Raw genomic sequence first — 19,766 nt, 5'->3', positions numbered from 1 at the left:
TATCCGGCGTAAAAGCCTAAAGTATCCGTAAATTATGAGATGACTCTGTATCTGTTGTGTAGTTTTAACACATCGAAAATGTTTCTAAATATTGCTTGAGAAAGCTTTCTAAAAACTGGGCATTTAAGTTGATCCATAAGTCAATCTACTTCCTCTACAGGAATGTATATATATATATATATATATATATATATATATATATATATATATATATATATATATATATATATATATATATATGTTTGTATCAGTATATTACATATATATCATTAATCTAATCACACAGGTAACTTTGAAATGATTGTTTTAATTATCAGTTATTTATTCATTTTTAGAACTTGAGGCAATAGAAAGAGACATCCATGTTAAATCTTCACTTCATTCTCTTTTTTCTTGTCTTTTACTTTCTCTCTTGATCCTCTTTTTCCTGTTCTTCATTCTCTTTTTCCTCATTCTATATCTTTTCAGTTGTTTCTGCTCATTCTATATATGCCTCAAAATTTTGTCCTGTTAAATAATTTTGTAATATTGATTGCTCATTTATTCTTTATAACTTTGTTATTTGTTTGTTTTTATTGCTGTTATACATACATAAAGAAAACGGTTCAGTTGTTGGGGAATGTGTTTTCATACCTCTACAAGATCGTTTCAGCCTCAAGAAACATTGGCTTATTTTCTTTCTTTTTTTTTCACGATGTTTCTTTATGATAGTTGAAGTTAGTTTCTAAGCTTCATGTATTTTCACTTCTTAAAAGGGTTTTTTTTTTTAGTGCAGTTTTTAACACAAATTCATAAAAAGTTTTTAGGGAAAAGAATTTCGGAAACCGCATCAAAAATGCGTTTATTTTCATTTTTGTTACGTTTTTACGAGTTGCACTAACATTTCAGGGGGCGGGGGGGCTCAGACCCCCTCCCCATGGAGGGGTGGAATGTGGCCTTGGTAGTGATGGCTCTTTGGCCTGCATTGCTGATAAGATTCTTCAAAGCGTTGTTCAGAAAGCCTTATCGTCCCATAAGGTTTTTAGTCTCTTGCTCAACACAAAGCTGTGACACCCGTGTTTGCGCTTTGGGTAAATTGTATTGTACTGAATATGAAAAGCGACTGCATTTTTGTAGCGCAGAAGTAGATCGGCTAGTGCCATCTTGTTTCATTAGACTACTATACTTTTCAAGTTTTCTCACTTTTAAACATGCATGTTTAGTAGTATAGGCAGTAGACGAAATGACTTTTACCATCTTACCAAAGAGTATGGAGAAAACTTGGAAGAGGGGAAACAGGCTCCAGTTTTGAAAAAAAAAAATCTTCTATGCCATCTAGCTTTTGTTGGCTTTGTTCGAACGGAAAGCTGATGTATACTAGCCTTTTTAGGTACTTTAAAGCACAGGGGATGGAAAGAAAGCAGGATTTTGTTTCTAGAAGGCCTACTAGCTTCAAGTCAACTAAGCTACTTAACCTGCCAAGATTCTGTCAAGCTAATCTATGCCTACTTTGCACAGACTGGAAATTGACTTTAAAAAATTCGGGAAAGTAAAAATTGTTGTACAATCTTTATACTATAAGAGGTGCTAGTGGTTTTTAATCCCTATTATCCCATGTTAAATCGCACAAGATCCAACTCGTATGAGTTTCCCATTCTCTTTGTATCTTACTAGAAATATTGATTTGGGATTATAATGAAATATTGGTTCTGTTATCTATAAAAGAAGAATAAAAAAAGAAATTGTCTTCTAGCCGTTTCGCTGTATTAATTTTGAGAGATGATTAATATTATCTCATATCTTGTAGAAGTAAAAAAAAAACTTACAACAAGGGAGGAAGAAAAGGAAAAAAAGAAACAGATGAATAATAGGTTTGAGACACTAATATATTTTTCACAAATCATAATTTGTATTTTTTTTTTTTTTAGCAAATTCTTTATTTTATTGAACCGCCAATATTTTTTTTTTCTTTCACATTTAAAGTCTGATTGAAGTTTACCTGCTTTTTGTGCAATTCGTCTTCGTTGAATTTAATGACACTTGTGAATCAGTTACTAATTTGTGCCTCTAGTATAAATCATGTACAGGGTTGCCACAGACAGTACATTTGTATTATTTGTCGAACATTTTTTGCTAAATACTGACTCAGGAGTGCATGCAAGAAAGTAGTACTTGTTAGTACTTTATATTAAAATTTTTAAACTTTGAAGAAAAAAAGCTTTACATAATAGTGTTACTTAATCAGCTTAACACAATATAAATGGAAAATTTCCGAAGACACTGCTTTTTTTCTTGCAGTATTTCTTTTTTCGATGAGGACAATATGTTTTACGAAGTGAAGTGGCAACTCTGATCATTTTATCAAAGTATATATCTGTACATCTGTTGAATTCAAGTGTAATTATTCTGAATTAAAACATTTAGATCTATTGGAGATTTAATAAATCTATGCCATGCTTATTGTTTAGCCTGATCTAGCGCCAATACGGTTTTAATTCAAAAGGTGGTGTGCCAAAATCTAAATATTGTAATTAATATAGTAGTATGATAAATTCAGTGCCTCCGTATGGCAGCTCAATATGGTAATTCCAAAGGTGGTATGCTACACAATATAATTTCTACGGGAGAGGGAAATAAGAAGAAATACGTTCTATTTCCTTCAGTTTTTCTTTGATAAGTTGTTAAAAGAAGTAAGGGGGATATCTAAAAAAAATAATAAAATCCTACCTTGCCTGTCGAAATTCTGCATGGCAAGCTTTGGCATTCTGTGTCTAGGTTCAAAGGTGACCAAAAGCTAAATTTTCTCACTTGCATTTGGAATGGGACTCCCTCTTCCAAAGTCATATTATCGGTTATTGGTTTAGGAAATTATGGACTCAAAATTGTGCTTCTTTTTATTGCTATTAGCCTACTTTTAAAAATAAAATACGGACATTTTTAATTTTAAAAGCTAAAAATTCGTCTACCTATTGAAATTTAGTAGAGTACAAAATTTTATTTGTTCCATTTTGGAAAAACCAATAAGACTGATAATGCAGAAACCCAATAAGGTACAATTAAGGCAATTTAATTAATTAGCTCTAACTTTTGTTTCACAATGATTGTATTTGAAATGTTTTTGAATCCAACCCCCCCCCCATTTTTAAAGTACCAAGGACACCGACAACTGAATCGTATTGTTTAAATTGAGCTAGGCTTATGTAGCCAGGTTGAATGCTATCCGAGCTATAACTAGCATCTACAATAATGTTACGTACCGCCTTTTTAATTACTGGCAATTTAACCTGCTACAACCGAAGACTGGCAGGATTGATACAAGATGCTAGAGTACTTTTATTGATGTTAAAAGTAAAGATCACGATATAGTAGTGTCTAAGTTTAATCTGAGGCTGATATTTGGGCTGACCTTCCATGAAGTTATGACGTTGATCGACTATAGAATGAGAATTTAGGATAAACTTCCTAGAAACAGTTGGATTCTAAAATAACCAGTCTAAAGTTGGACGATGGAAATAAGCTGGTTGGAAGAGATTTACGACAGTAGTTTGTGAAGTAGCAGATGATGGGAGGAAAGTTAAAAACGCAGCTAGGAAATTTAGTGAACATTTTGTAAACTCAGTAGAGAAGAGTAGGGGATTGTTACAAGAAGTATTGAAATGATAGATCCAATACTATCGTCGAATGATCTAATGATATCATGATAGATCCATCTATCATGGAATGATATATGAAAATAATTGAAAATCCAAAATGAAGAACACAGAAAAATGAGGTTAGAAGATAAGTGACAGCGGAGTCAAACGTGACAAAATTGAAAATGATAATTATAATAATTAGGTTAGGGATTTTGACATGCATAAGATCATCAATGCTTACCAAGCCTTTATTTAAAAAAAAAATAGTTTCTGCGATATGTATTTCATAATGACAAAAGACAAACTAGGGCAAAAGTTGACGTTCAAAACAATAAAAGCTCCAAACAATCAAATAAGTTATAAATAACGACATTAGAGTTTATAAGCACGTTAGCTAAGAACCTGATACTGCATCAGCCTCTGTTAAAAAACAAAGGTTCTGCGGTATGTTGTTCATAATGACAAAAGACAAGCCAATGCAAAAGTTCAAGGTCTTTTTAGAGTCAAGAGCAAATGAGAACTCCTCAAGAAATAGAGCAGCCATTGTGCCCGAGTTTGTTTCTTCATTAACTGATTTCCAATCGGTACAAGCTAATGTGACTCTCAAGTTTATTATAGATTTTATCATCAATAGTCTTTCTTACTTTTAAATATGTATTTGATTTCCCACGATTAATTGAAAATTCACGGAATAAGATAAGGTGATCCGACGCATCAGTTGTGTGATACCTCGGAAGTGAAGGAAGATTTATCTTGCGAAGAAGAATTACGGACGGTAAGAAAAAAAAATTAAAAAGGAAATACGTAAATTTGGTCGATCCAACTACAAGAATAAGGTCGAAGAATTGTTTACCAATAATCCAAAAAACTGTTATTCAGAGGTAAAAAAGTTGTGTGGTAGTAGTCTAGACCAGCTTAATTTCAACCTACCCGAATCCTCTAAAGTTACTGCTAAGGATCTTAGCAGGTTCCTTGCTTCCATCGTCCAGAGCCTTCCGGCATTGTCTTATCAGTTATCAACAGATAATCTCTCATTCACTTTCCTTTCTATCTCTCCGTTTGATATCAAAAGAAGAATTGGGGAACTACGAAAAACAAGTGTCTGCCCTTTAGATATTCTGTTTTCTCTTACTAGAGGTTTCAGTGACTTCCTTTCAAAGCCCTAGTCTGTTCGTTTCAATGAGAGTATGAGTTTGTCCAACAACGGCAAATATTGAAACAAAGTTTCTTAACCCCCCCCCCTAGGAAAAGAAACAGCGAAAACCTGGTATTTCAGGGGTTCGTCACATATCACATACTCATATATTCTCTAAAATGTATGAAGGATTCCTTGCAGATTGACTAAAAGAAAAAAAAATCATCCTCTTACTAACTTCAGACAATTTGGGAACCTCAGATCAAATTCTACTTCCCATTATCTTGTTTTTCTTACTGACTGAATTGGGAAAATTCTTGGAAGACCTTATTGCTGGCAAAATTCAATTTCATGTGGCCTTGTTAACCACAATATATATCCTTTCAAAGCCCTATCTATCTTTATCTCTTCTATCTTCTATCTCTCCGTCTGAGATCAAAAGAAGAATTGGGGAACTACGAAAAACAAGTGTCTGCCCTTTAGATATTTCGTTTTCTCTTACTAGATAAAATCGATAAATTTTACATAAAGTTGGTAAAATTGTAACTGATTTCTGTATCGACTCTTTCCTGGTCAGATTGGTTGCCTTCTTTTTATCAAGCGGATCACAGGAAGTCAAATATCAGAATCATTATTCCAGTACCCCCTCCCCTGTCCACAATGGCATACCCCAAAGTACTCTCTTAGGTTCCCTCTTTTTTTTGTTATGATTAATAACCTTGCCAAGAAATTTCCAGACAGATGGAAACTTGCGGATGACCAAACCGTTGTTGAAACCTGATAAAGAGACTTAGTAAGCAACCTAATGAGAATCCTCAACGATATTGCAGACGATACTGTGGACTTAGAAATGAGAGTAAACCCATCTAAATCTATGATAGTGTCAATATGTTTCCTTAAAATATCACCCCTTTTCCTCAACCATATCCCCCCAGATATTTATATATCTTCCTTTAAATTACTTGGGGTCACAATTTCTTCTAATTTAAAGTGAAATATCAACGTTAAAGATATCAAACAGTTCGTGGTAACGAACTGTAGTAAGGAGCGATCCGGCTCAATAGGAACCAAAACTCAAAAAATTGAATTTTGATATCAATAGCTACATCAAAAGAATTGCATTTTAATGCTGATTTTAAATATATAAGTTTCATCAAGTTTAGTCTTAGCCATCAAAAGTTACGAGCCTGAGAAAATTTGCCTTATTTAGGAAAATAGGGGGAAACACCCCCTAAAAGTCGTAGGATCTTAACGAAAATGACACGATCAGATTCAGCGTATCAGAGAACCCTACTGTAGAAGTTTCAAGCTCCTATCTACAAAAATGTGGAATTTTGCATTTTTTGCCAGAAGACAAATCACGGGTGCGTGTTTATTTTTTTTTTTTTGTTGTTTTTTTTTTTTTTTTCCCAGGGGTCATCGTATCGACCAAGTGGTCCTAGAATGTCGCAAGAGGGCTCATTCTAACGGAAATGAAAAGTTCTAGTGCCCTTTTTAAGTGACCAAAAAAATTGGAGGGCATCTAGGCCCCCTCCCACGCTCATTTTTTTCCCAAAGTCAACGGATCAAAATTTTGAGATAGCCATTTTGTTTAGCATAGTCGAAAATCAAAATAACTATGTTTTTGGGGATGACTTACTCCCCCACAGTCCCTGGGGGAGGGGTTGCAAGTTACAAACTTCAACCAGTGTTTACATATAATAATGGTTATTGGGAAGTGTACAGACGTTTTCAGGGGGATTTTTTTGGTTTTGGGGGTAGGGTTGAGGGAGGGGGCTATATGGGAGGATCTTTCCTTGGAGAAATATGCCATGGGGGAAAAAATTCAATGAAAAGGGCGCAGGACGAATGTGGTCACGTTAGAAAAAAACGTCAAATTTAGAGCTTAACATACAATGCTGGGTGTTCGGAGCCTCTCTATTATGGAGTATAATTTGAAAATAACACAACTATACGAGCGATAAAACATATATACCACAACCATAACTCAACTAACGAAAGAACTGCTAAGAGATAACACAACTATCAAGCGAAAACAGGTGAAAACTAACGGGAAAATAAACGAACTAAGAGGTGGAAGGGGCCCAGAGAACAAATATAATCCTTTTTCAATTTTGAGCCTAACTTCCGCAAAGGAGTAATAATGTCAGAAGCCCCGAAATACCGAATTATTTTCTTTTCAAACAGTTCGTGGTAAGGAACTGTAGTAAGGGGCGACCCGGCTCAATAGTAAACGAAATTCTAAAAAACGGAATTTTGATGTTAAAAGATACATCAAAAGAATCGAATTTTTACGCTGATTCTAAATATATAAGTTTCAATTAATTTAGTCTTTGTCATCAAAAGTTACGAGCCTGAGAAAATTTGTCCTATTTTGGAAAAAAGGGGGAAACATCCCCTAAAAGTCATAGAATCTTAACGAAAATCACACTATCGCATTCGGTATATCAGAGAACTCTATAGCAAAAATTTCAAGCTCCTATCTAAAAAATGTGGAATTTTGTATTTCTTGCCAGAAGACAAATCACGGGTGCGTGTTTATTTGTTTTTTTTTTTTGTTTTTTTTCCCAGGGGTCATCTTATCGACCAAGTGGTCCTAGAATGTCGCGAGAGGGCTCATTCTAACGGAAATGAAAAGTTCTAGTGTCCTTTTTAAGTGACCAAAAAAATTGGAGGGCAAATAGGCCCCCTCCCATGCTCATTTTATTCCAAAAGTCAACAGATTAAAATTTTAAGATAGCCATTTTGTTCAGCATAGTCGAAAACCATAATAACTATGTCTTTGGGAATGACTTACTCCCCCACAATCCCTGAGGGAGGGGCTGCAAGTTACAAACTTTGACCAATGTTTACATATAGTAATGGTTATTGGGAAGTGTACAGACGTTTTCATGGGGATTTTTTGGTTTGGGGGGTGGGGTTGATGGGAGAGGGCTTTGTGGGAGGATCTTTCCTTTGAGGAATATGTCATGGGGGAAGAAAAATTCAATGAAAAGGGCGCAGGATTTTCTAGCATTACTATAAAAAAAACAATGAAAAAATAAACATGAAAACGTTTTTTCAAATGAAAGTAAGGAATAGCATTGAAATTTAAAACGAACAGAGATTATTACGCATATGAGGGGTTCTAAAAATACTTTAGCATAAAGAGCGAGGTATTTAGGAGGAGATAAATACCTCGCTCTTTATGCTAAAATATTTTTAGTGATTTCAACTATTTATTCTACGGCCTGTTTGATTCAGGGGTCATTCTTAAAGAGTTGGGACAAAACTTACGATTTAGTGTAAAGAGCGAGGTATTAACGAGGGTACAAACCCCCTCGTACACATAATAAAAATATAAGAATATAAAAGTTTGTTACGTAAGTTAATTCTTAAGTTACGTGTATTTTTTACTAATAAAAACGTTCGTTGAATATTAAAAGTTCTAGTAGCCTTTTTAAGTAACCGAAAAATTGGAGGGCAGCTAGGCCTCCTTCCCCACCCCTTATTTCTCAAAATCGTCTGATCAAAACTAAGAGAAAGCCATTTAGCCAAAAAAAAAAAAATTAATATACTAATTTCATTTCAATAAGTTATGTGCGGAGAGCCAAAATCAAACATGCATTAATTCAAAAACGTTCAGAAATTAAATAAAAAAAACTAGTTTTTTTAACTGAAAGTAAGGAGCGACATTAAAACTTAAAACGAACAGAAATTACTCCGTATATGAAATGGGTTGTCCCCTCCGCGTCCCACGCTCTTTACGCTAAAGTTTTTCATTGTTTTAAAAAGTAGAATTGTGGCAAAGAGTCAAACTTTAGCGCAAAGAGCGAGGGACTGCGGAGGGGACAACCCATTTCATATACGGAGTAATTTCTGTTCGTTTTAAGTTTTAATGTCGCTCCTTACTTTCAGTTAAAAAAACTAGTTTTTTTTTTATTTAATTGTCCATAGAGCTAATGCGTCCTTAAGCTCTTAAATAAATTTGACGTCGCCCTTCCCGTTTTTTAAAGATAATTACTTTCTTTTTTCTACACGTATCTTGATTATTCTTGCCCAGTTTGTCCTCCTGGTTTTTTCCGTGATGGATCAGAAAAAATTGAATCCATTCAAAAAAAAAAAAAAAAGGAAAATAGTTTTCAAAGAAGCTAAGGTTCCATACTAGCTCCTTCTAAAACAGACGAAGTTGGAAACATTTGAGCGCAGAAGAGGTACGTTGTGCCTCCATTTTGCAAAAACTGCAACAACAAAACCTTGCAAGTAAAATATTTGCCCCAAAAGGCACCCACCCAGACACCGTCTGAGTATCTGGCGATCTTAGGCTAATAATTTGTTATTTGGCCCATTAGAAGGATTTTTGGCTGTTCCTAGTTTCTTTCTCCAGGCACGCTATAAATATAAAGGTAGACACTTTAAAACTATTTTGCAGAAACTGCAATAACAAACCCTCGCAAGGACAACATTTTCCCCAAAAGGCACTCCCTTTCCAGACGCCGTCTGGGTGGTTCTGATACAAAGCATACCAAGAATACTTATCCAACAAGCCCGATTACTTCTCCTTAGTGTTTCACGAGGGTTGAATAATACCAGAGGTAAGAAGGATTGCTTCTTCAAGTGGTCTGGAATAGCTATCGGAGAAGCTACCCCTGCTAACCCCGGAAAATATGAAGACGCGACGTCAGAAGTGACGTCATATGTAGACCAACAGCTCAGTCACTTCAAAAACGTACTGTTTCTGAACCCGTTCCTATCTTGTCCCTCATCCGTTGCTTAGCCTCCAGGTATGAAAAAACCTTTGTCCCCTTGATTACTGATAAAATAAACCGCTAGTTTTCCTTTTTTTTCTATTTGGAACTGGTGATACCCAAGTTTTATGTTCATTGGATTCTTTCGTTCCTTCCCCTTTGTCTATATGTTCTCTTTTAAACCATTTTATTTTATTTCACTTTGTTTTTAGTTTTATCAGCTTTTAACTCTTTAACTTTCTGACATTGTACAGCTTAATTTTTTCAACTAATGAATGGTTTTGCCATTCTGATATTATTGTTTTTGGCACTGTTTGCCAGTTTTTAGTTGTTGTGCTTTTTTTATGATTCTTTTTTCCGTTTTATGACTCTGAAATCGAATTCGGCCCTTCGGGGCTTGTCATAGGAATTTTGAAATAAACTTCTTATCGTATCTATGAACATTTTAATAAAATAATGTTTCTGGCTATCTTAGGCTGATAATTTGTTATGTGGCCTATTAGAAGGATTTTTGGATTGTTCCCGGTTTTTTCTCCAGGCACGCTATAAATATAAAAGTAAACACTTTAAAACCATTTGTTTTATTTATCCTTTGTGCCCCCCGTACTCCTGATTCAAGGACTCAGATTCTTAGTATTCACAGAAAAATCAAAACTGATTCTCTTTCGATCGATCCTCCAAGAAGTATAAGGTTAAGACGACATTTAAAAACAAGAATTTTAATTTACTAGACATCATAACACACAATCAGTGAAAGCACTCAATTAATCTCACCGATCACCAATTCAAATTCTTCCTATGTTCCTTTGGATTTGGTCTTTCCGTTGATGGACTGCAACCGCTTTTTGTATTTCCCAATTAATTCAGGTAGTTCATAAGATATGGCAACGTCCAACTTATCAATAGGACATCCTCTGAAGAATGAGCAAGTTGATGCAAGATTTTGAAATTCATACAGTTTGTGCACTTTGAAAAAATCGCGGTATACGTCAGAATCAGGTAGGTCGTAACGTGATATGTTCGTCAGTGTGGACAGGCCCTCAAATATATGGTATTTGTGAGGATTCTCAATTATATCATCCATAACCTGCAGAATAAGTATAAAAGAATTGAGTACGCTTCTAAGAGTGGAGGTACAGATTTGCAGTCTGAACGAGGTTTTTGGACACAACAAATGGTTAGAATATTTAAAAACCAAATTACTATAAAGTAAATGGGTGTAAACTCTTGAGTAGTAAGGAGAAGCTAAGCTCAGCCTCTGCTGTTATCATTGACACCGGATTTGCCTCAAGCATGCCAAGAATATTTATCCGAAAAGCCCGATTACTTATCCTTAGTGTGTCGCGAGGGGTAAGTAATACCAGAGGTAAGGGGGACTGCTTCTTCAAGTGGTCTGATATAGTTATCAGAGAAGTTACACCTGCTAACCCCAGAAAATATGAAGAAGTGACTTCATATATAGATTCACAGTTCAGTCACTTAAAAAATTAAAACAAAGTATGAAGTTATATGTAAGAGACAAAAAGGAACAGGAACAGTCCCTTTGTAAATTAGCTATGTTTACAGCGGAGTGGGTGTGATGATCATTGTTATCCACCTAATTGTCCATAAGCGTTTCAGCTAACATGTGACAGGATAAATATTTGTTTTTATCTATTTGAGATTACATCCGGGAAAGTTAGGGCTAGCCAAATAAGTCGTTTAAGACAGGCTAGGAGGCACCACCGATTTCTCTTCCTCGATAAATAAACTTATATTTGTTAATAATTGTACTAAGAAGAAACAAAATTAAAAAAAAATTATTGAAAACAATTTTTCATAAGCGAAATTTAGTACTTCCGTATTATTCCGTATAATTTTGTAATTACGCATTTTCAAGAAGGGAAGTTAGGTTAATCCCGAAGTATACCAAAATATGATGAAAATACAATACTTTAATTTATATAATAACATGATTTGGGCTATTTGGCCCAAATTATGGATTAAAATTCTATTTTTTAATAGGAAAGAGGTAACAAAAGGAGGCTGAGGGGATAAAAGGGATTCCGTTCCTTGTTAAAGAAGATTCTATTTATCAATAGGACAGAAGGGACAAAAGGGGTTCCTTTTATTGTTAAAGAAAATTCTTTTTTTAATAGGACGGAGATAACAAAAGAAAGCGGAGGGGGTGAAAGGGATTCCTTTCCTTATTAAAGAAGATTCTGTTGTTTAAAAGGAGGGAGGAGACAAGGCTGTAAAAAAGAAATATATTTTGAAAGGTTGCAAAAACATTTTTATGGATAATTTTTTTTTGTGAAGATATTTTATAAATTAAAAAAAGACCAACATAACACCTGTAATGCTAATTTTGCGTTCTCTTTCTTCGCAAAAAAAAGAAAATTCGAAGGAAATTATATAGAGATATCATGTTGCATTTATTCAGTTAGTTTCACGTTGCCATTCCGTAACATACGTTACTTTGCGTATATTAAATGGTTTGTGGTTGGTCCGCTAAAAAAAAAATCGATTGTTGACAAACCAGTTTATATTCTTGCTGACTTTATATAAACGAGTCTAATATGCCAATTGATCCGATGTGAAATTGCCACTAGAGGATATTTTTAGATAAAGGTTTTCCTGATTTCTACGCTGTTACTTTTTTAAGTAGCCTTAAGCAAGGATGTTGATAAAGATCTCAGGTAGAATTTATAGTTATAGTTCTTTTTCTTTTCGCTGAAATTGATAGCAAAAAATCTGCTATGTTTCTTTTTATTTAACGTCTTTTTACATGCACAAAACCTTATTTTGAAACCCTATTTTAGGGTCATTTTTATAAAAGTACTAGCTGTTAGGGTGGCGCTTCGCGCCACCCCAACACCTAGTTGGTGGGGCGCTTCGCGCCCCCCAAGCCCCCCCGCGCGCGTAAGTCATTACGCGCCATATTAGTTACGCGCCATTGTAGCTGTGTCCCTGTGTCCCACCTGTGAATAGAGATAGATATAAATATATATTTTTAACTACGTAAAACATGCGAATATACAACATTTTTCGCTGTCCCATTGTCTGTGTATATAAATAGCATTTATATTCCCTGTGTCCCGGTCGTCATTTGTGTCCTGGTGTCCCAGTTTGTAATTTCTCTTTGAGTATCCCGGTCGTCATTTATATTCCCTGTGTCCCAGTGTCCCGGTCGTCATTTGTGTCCCGGTGTCCCGGTCTGTAATTTCTATTCAAACAATCCCTGTGTCTCAGTCGTCAATTATATATCCCGCCTGTGCCCCCGGCGTCCCCGTTGTAGTTGTGTCCCTGTGTCCCGGTCGTCATTTATATTCCCGGTCGTGATTTGTGTCCGGGTGTCCCAGTCTGTAATTTTTCTTTGAGGTTCTCGGTCGTCATTTATATTCCCTCTGTGTCGGTCGTCATTTGTGTCCCGGTCTGTAATTTATCTTTGAGTGTTTTTTTTTTTTTTAGTTTTTTACATTTTTTCAGTTTCTTTTTCTTCTTTATTTTTCAGCGTCACTATGAAGTACATATCGCCGAACCTTTGTTTTTTAACTTAAATCTGGTAGGCATTGATGACCTTATCCAAGTCAAAATCCCAAACCCAATCATCATCGCTATCATTTTCAGTTTTGATATGTTTTGACTCTCGCTTTCCAGGTGGATTTTCATCTAATGCGCGGTTTTGCGTTCTTTAGCCGCAAGCCTGTTTTCTTGCTGTTCTTGTGATTCATCGGCACGCTTTCTTTTCTTACTTTCTCTATCAGCTGCAAGCCTGTTTTCTTGCTGTTCTTGTGATTCCTCGGCACGCTTTCTTTTCTTACTTTGTCTATTTGTCTATTACTTTGTCAGCAAGTTTTTTGGCATAGACTCTTTGAGCAGCTTCCTCGGCTGTTGCCATTGTAGGTTCTTCAGTCATTTTACAATTAAACATTTTCCCGTGAACGCATGTCTTAAATATCTTTAATGACGTCACCGTCATAGCAAAAATGACGACAACTAACTTCATGACGTCAGTCGACACAGAAACATGACGTCACCTGACAGACAGACACACAGACAGACAACTTATTTTTATATATATATAGATTTGAAGAATGCGCCATTTGCAAAAGCTCTAATTGTGTTGAGCGAAACCTAATAATACTAATGCGAGAAATATTTATCCCTTATAGAAATCTATATATATAAAAATAAGTTGTCTGTCTGTCCGTGGGTCTGTGGATCTGTGGATCAGGTAACGTCATGTTTCGGCTGACGTCATGAAATTAGTTTCCGTCATTTTTGTTATGACGATGCTTAGTATATTGTAAAACACATTAATTTGGTTAATAATATACCATTTAAAACACCAAAATGAACATGCTGGAGTAGTCACTCGGTGAGAGAGGGTGTCAGAACGGAGAAATAAAAATAAAAAAAAATAAAAAAGATAAAAAGCTAAAAAAAGGTAAAAACCAATAAAAAACTAAAAAGAAAAAAAGGTAAAAAACTAAAAAAAAAATTTCATCTAAAAAACTAAAAAAAACTAAAAAAGGTAAAAACTAAAAGAACTAAAAAAGTAGAAAAAAAACTAAAAAAAGGAAAAAACTGAAAAATAAGCGGGATATAAAACAGGGGGATATAAATGACGACCGGGACACGGGGACATAAGGAATAAAAAATGAATCAGAAAATACAACTTATGTTTCCAAATGACGTCGTTTGGAGCCCAAATTGAAAATCCAGATCAATTTATGTCTACTTTCAAAGTAAAAGGGCAAATTTATCATAGAGCAGGGTCTCTTCTACCATTCTCAGGCGAGAATCATAAATTTTTACACTTGTACTTCATCAATGATAGAAATTCTGAATTGAATGCACGTTGCGAAATTTCTCCCAACATTGAAAGGACAATCGTTTCCCAATTACAACATCTTTTCCACGAAAATAATAATTTAGTGCGCCTGTTCAAAACAGCCATCGATTTGACAACTAAAAATAGGCCTACCAATAATTCTTTTAAGAAATATAAACCCACCAAAGCTTTGCTATGGCACTCGACTTGCCGTAAAAAAAATAATGGAAAACCTAATAGAGGCATCAATCTTGACAGGGCCTTTTGAGGGCGAGGCTGTTCTTATTCCTCGCATTCCCAAGATTCCAACGGATCTGCCTTTTCAATTTAAAAGATTGCAATTCCCAATTCGATTAGCATTTGCAATCACCATTAACAAAGCTCAAGGTCAATCATTAGAAAAATGTGGTATAGATCTTAATACTGATTGTTTTTCCCATTGACAATTGTACGTTGCATGTTCGAGGGTCGGTAAACCTGACAATCTATTTATATGCAGCGACAATTGGACAGCGAAGAATGTTGTATATTCGCAAGTTTTACGCAGTTAATTTGTATTTTATCTATCTATCTATCTATATAAAAACGAGTTGTATGTATGCATGTTTGTTTGTTTGTAAAAAGAGCGTTTGCATATGATGTCATTATTAGTACATACGGCTTTTTATATGCAGAGACAATGGGAAAGCCAAGAATGTTGTATATTCGCAATTTTTACGTAGTTTAACTCCTGCAGACGAAATGAATGCTTGCCTAAAAAATTCTAATTTATAGGCACACGTAAAAATATTAAAATTAACTACAAATATGCGTGTCCGATTGCAAAACGATGACTCTGGTCAAACAGTAGACTCAATTTCAGGACGTATACAACTACCTGCTGATTTCTGTAATTTAGTGACGTCCAAAAATGAATTGATTGAAAAAGTATTTCCGAATATTCTAAAAAATTATAAAAATAATAAATGGCTAAGTGAAAGAGCGATTCTCGCACCCAAAAATATAGACGTCCACGAAATCAACAATATTGTTTTGAACAAGATTTGAGACCAGGCAGTCCTTTACAAGTCAGTCGACACAGTTTTGGAACCAAATGAAGCGGTTAATTATCCATCTGAATTTTTAAATTCCATAGATCCTTCAGGGTTTCCACCACACGTGCTACAACTAAAAATAGGCGTACCAATAATACTTTTAAGAAATATCAACCCACCAAAGCTTTGCAATGGCACGCGACTTGCCGTAAAAAAAAACAATGGAAAACCTAATAGAGGCCACAATCTTGACAGGGCCTTATGAGGGTGAGGCTGTTCTTATTCCTCGCATTCCCATGATTCCAACGGATCTGCTTTTTCAATTTAAAAGATTGCAATTCCCAATTCGATTAGTATTTGCAATCACCATTAACAAAGCTCAAGGTCAATCATTAGAAAAATGTGGTATAGATCTTAATCCTGATTGTTTTTCCCATGGACAATTGTACGTTGCATGTTCGAGGGTCGGTAAACCTGACAATGTATTTATATGCAGCGACAATTGGACAGCGAAGAATGTTGTTTATTCGCAAGTTTTACGCAGTTAATTTGTATTGTATCTATCTATCTATCTATCTATATAAAAACGAGTTATGTGGATGCATGTTTGTTTGTTTGTAAAAAGAGCGTTTGTATATGACGTCATTATTAGTACATACGGCTTTGCATATGCACAGACAATGGGAAAGCCAAGAATGTTGTTTATTCGCAATTTTTGCGTAGTTTGAAACACATATATAAATCTATCTATATTCACAGGTGGGACTCAGGGACACAACTACAATGGCGCGTAACTAATATGGCGCGTAACGACTTACGCGCGCGGGGGGGCTTGGGGGGCGCGAAGCGCCCCACCAACTAGGTGTTGGGGTGGCGCGAAGCGCCACCCCAACAGCTAGTATTTATATAAAGAATAAGAAATAATACTATATAAGAAATATTTATACCTAATTAGTCTAGGTAAATATATTTTGAGTTTTTCTCTAATTCTAATCCTGAAACAAATTTTTTAACCTCGTATTTAACAAAAAAGTAATAAAATTCTTTGTCGTGAAAAGCTATTACCTTCAAATTGTTGGAGGTTCAAAATTCATTCGCAAGGAATTCTTCCAAGAATTTTTTTATTTACAGTTAAAAAAAAATGGGAAAAAAATTATATTTTTCAAACTATGAAGTTAAAAAAAACTAAAGACAAAGAGTATCCTATGAATTAGGGCGGAGGAACTTCCCCTTCTTCAAGCTATATCTATTTGGGAGGATTTTTTCCTCCGACAAGCTGTCTCGACTAGTAACACCGTTAGTTGGCACAGTACGGCATCAGGGTTGCCAACTCCCAGCGTCTAAAGAGAGTGCAAATTAAGGCAAAAAATGGTGAATTTTGCTCAAAAAGTGTGCGAGTCAAAAAATTTGCGCATCCCCCTTTCTTCATCCTCTCTGAGGTAAATTTACTAAAAACAAACAAGTTTTTTCAACTTCAAGTAAGGAGCGACATTAAAACTTAAAACGAACAGAAATTATTCCGTATATGAAAGGGGTTGTCCCCTCCTCAACACCCCGCTCTTTACGCTAAAGTTTGACTCTTAGTCACAACTCACTCTACTTTTTAAAACAATAACAATGGATACCGAAGAAACGAATATACAGGAGTTGAAAGAGATTGTGAATAGTATTAAGTCAAACTATTCAGGTAGTGACGGTATAAACCTTAAGACCTTCAAGTTTATTATGGTTTACCTTCTGCCAGGCCATGTTTACTTGATTAATTTATCACTAAAATCGGGAGAATTCCCACAAAAACTTAAAGAGGTGCGAGTGATTCCTCTACACAAAGGGGCTCGAAGACTAATCTGACTAACTGGAGATCGATTTTCTCTTCTGTCGGTTTTCTCGAAGTTGTACAAAAAAATTATGCATAAAAGGCATTATGCGCATTTAACAAAACATGTTTTTTTTAAGTGATAGTCAGTTTAGATCAAGAAAGGCCATTCTACTGTTCATGCTATGCGACATTTTCTTGATTTTCTGAATGCATCAATGAAAAATGGTGAAATAAAAGATTTTAAAAAAGCGTTTGACACGGTTTATTTTGAAATTTTAATTAATAGGCAAAGGTCACTTGGAGTCACAGGTAGTATTTTAAAGTGGTTTGAATCTTATTTGATAGGGTGGTTGATACGTGTATGTTTTGATGATATTATATCTAATAATCTTTTCTTATAAATTGTGGTGTCCCGCAAGGTTTTGTCTTGGATCCTTCGTTATATCTTGTATATGTAGACACTATGCGGTTTTATGTTCGGGGTGCTGTTATTACTTTCTTTCGCTGATGACACGGTCTCGTCAGCTGCTGCAAGAAATGCTGATAATCTTGAGGAGAAAATTAATCAAGCTTTAAGTCGTCTTTTAATTTTACAAGGATCAGCCGTTTTTTTTAAAAACTTATTCTATATTGTTTAGTCGGAAAGGAGGTCCAGTTGATTTAAGCGGAAATATTTTTCTTTCTGGAAATGTTTTCATAGAAAAATATTCCATTAACACAAGTAGCTGTGGTGAGATACCTTAGTTTCCAGCTTGATCAGAATCTGATCGAAAGCACATAGTGATCAAGTTATTTAGGCAGCTAAGGTATCTAGAGGGCTTGTTCTGATTCGACACTTGAGAAATCAACCATTTTAACTCTTTATTATTATATTGTCATGCCTTATATTTCATATTGTTGTGTGATATGAACTAGTTGATTTTATACAAATTTTAAAAGTGTTCGGGTTTTACAAAATAAAGCTATTAGACTTTTTGGTTTACAGTTAACAGTTTGGTTAACAGTTAATTGTTATGGGAAACTCATGATTCTTAATGTTAGCCAACTTCAGGATTATCAACTTGCTATTTTTGTATTTCATAGTATTTATGGTTTATCTACAGAAATTTTTCGTCAAATGTTTACAAGGAATTCTTCGTATCACAGTTATGAGACTAGAAATATGGATGATTTGGTATATGAGTGTCGCAGCTCTCAGAGGGGAAGTTTTAGTTCCAGGTTTGCTAGACCAGTAGTGAGAAATTCTTTACCAACGAATATAAGGTTACCTGAGAATGTTAGCCAGTTTAAGAGTAGACTAGAGACTTTAAAGAGTAGACTTTAAATGGGATGGCTTATTGTCTTGTTTTTTAAGTAGGATTTTTTTTTCTTCTCTCTCTCTCTCTTCTTTATTTTATTTTCCCACTTTTTTGTCTCATTTCATTTCATTTTGTTTTGTTAATATTGTCGGTATTGTTGTTAATTGAATGTTTATCAGCCACTATTAACAAGTCTTTGACTTTTTAAGGTTGCTGATGTGGTTCTTTTGTATATTGATGATATGTATAATAAAAGTGTCTCACTCTGATTTATGAATCAGTAAAAGGTCTTCTTAATTGTGTATTAATAAGCCAAAGAGCCTGTTAAACATTAGCTATTAAAAAAAAGGGAGCGTATACTCTTTTCTGAAGGCCATAAATTTTTTTTCCTCACCTAAACGCAAAAATTATCAGTTTCCTTACCTCCTTCCCCCCCCAAAAAAAACAACTTTTTCTTAATTTCAGTTTGATTCCACGCCGTGGGACAAAACAAGGTATACTTTTTCGATGTTTGGAAACCAACAGAAGTCTCGTTGTAAAGGTATACCTGAGCAATATTGGCTTTAGCTACTCATTGGGTAATTTTGCGTGGTTGAGCAAATGTTTGGAACACTTAGCAACAATATAGAGGAAGATACTTTTTCCCAATTAAGCCAAACTACCGTTAAACTAACCTAACCCAGAATAACACAATCTTCTTTACAGTCAGTTCTGACTGGGAATGTTACATTTTTTGCTAGTAAAAAAGCTCCTTGAATTTCTAATGTATTTCGCTACGATAAAACTTCACATAATTCGATCCAAGCCTCTTCACACAATCCAACTAAAACACCACTGTTTAATTACTTGTGCTTTATCAAAGATTGCAATGCATACTGAATGTATTCTTTCTACTTTTAAAGTTTTTTTGTCCTTGTTAAAGACACAATTTTATTGCCAGTGTTCCCTCCAATTTTTAGATAAATAATTTTAAGCCAATAACTTTTTAGAGAAATCATAAGAAGAAAGAGTGACAAAATTTTTCCTTTGTATGAGGAAGTTGGAAATAGCCTTTTTACCAAAGAAATGGTTAGAAAAGAAATCCTACCACCGGATCGCTAATTCTTTATACAATTTGCACTTTAAATTTGAAAAGATATTACGTTAGTGCTAAAAAAAAATAATTTCTAATTAAAAAAAAATGAAACCTCATTTTCAACTTTACCTTTTCCTTATTTCCAAAATATCCTTTGTGATTGAAGAAAGTGGTCAAATAGCAGTCAACCATCTTTGCATGATTGCGAACACGAACCTTAAATAGAAAGGTAATTAAGCTAATTCCAT

General features: G+C 34.8%; 1 protein-coding gene across 1 annotated transcript in view; it reads right to left on the bottom strand.

Annotated features, from left to right (window-relative positions):
* Positions 1-10,179: 10,179 nt before the first annotated feature.
* The window catches only part of LOC136025378 (sarcalumenin-like), a gene marked incomplete in the record, with an annotated part of 93,857 nt that continues 84,270 nt past the window's right edge, over positions 10,180-19,766 (bottom strand). The window contains 2 exon segments of the mRNA XM_065701358.1: positions 10,180-10,563; positions 19,648-19,734. Of these exon segments, the coding sequence (XP_065557430.1) occupies positions 10,273-10,563; positions 19,648-19,734 (378 nt within the window).

This window comes from Artemia franciscana, chromosome 3 (genome assembly GCF_032884065.1).
Source record: "Artemia franciscana chromosome 3, ASM3288406v1, whole genome shotgun sequence".
In the NCBI taxonomy this organism is placed as follows: Eukaryota; Metazoa; Arthropoda; class Branchiopoda; order Anostraca; family Artemiidae; genus Artemia; species Artemia franciscana.
The sequence above is the reverse complement of the archived record's forward strand: the minus strand, read 5'-3'. Positions and strand labels throughout refer to the sequence as shown.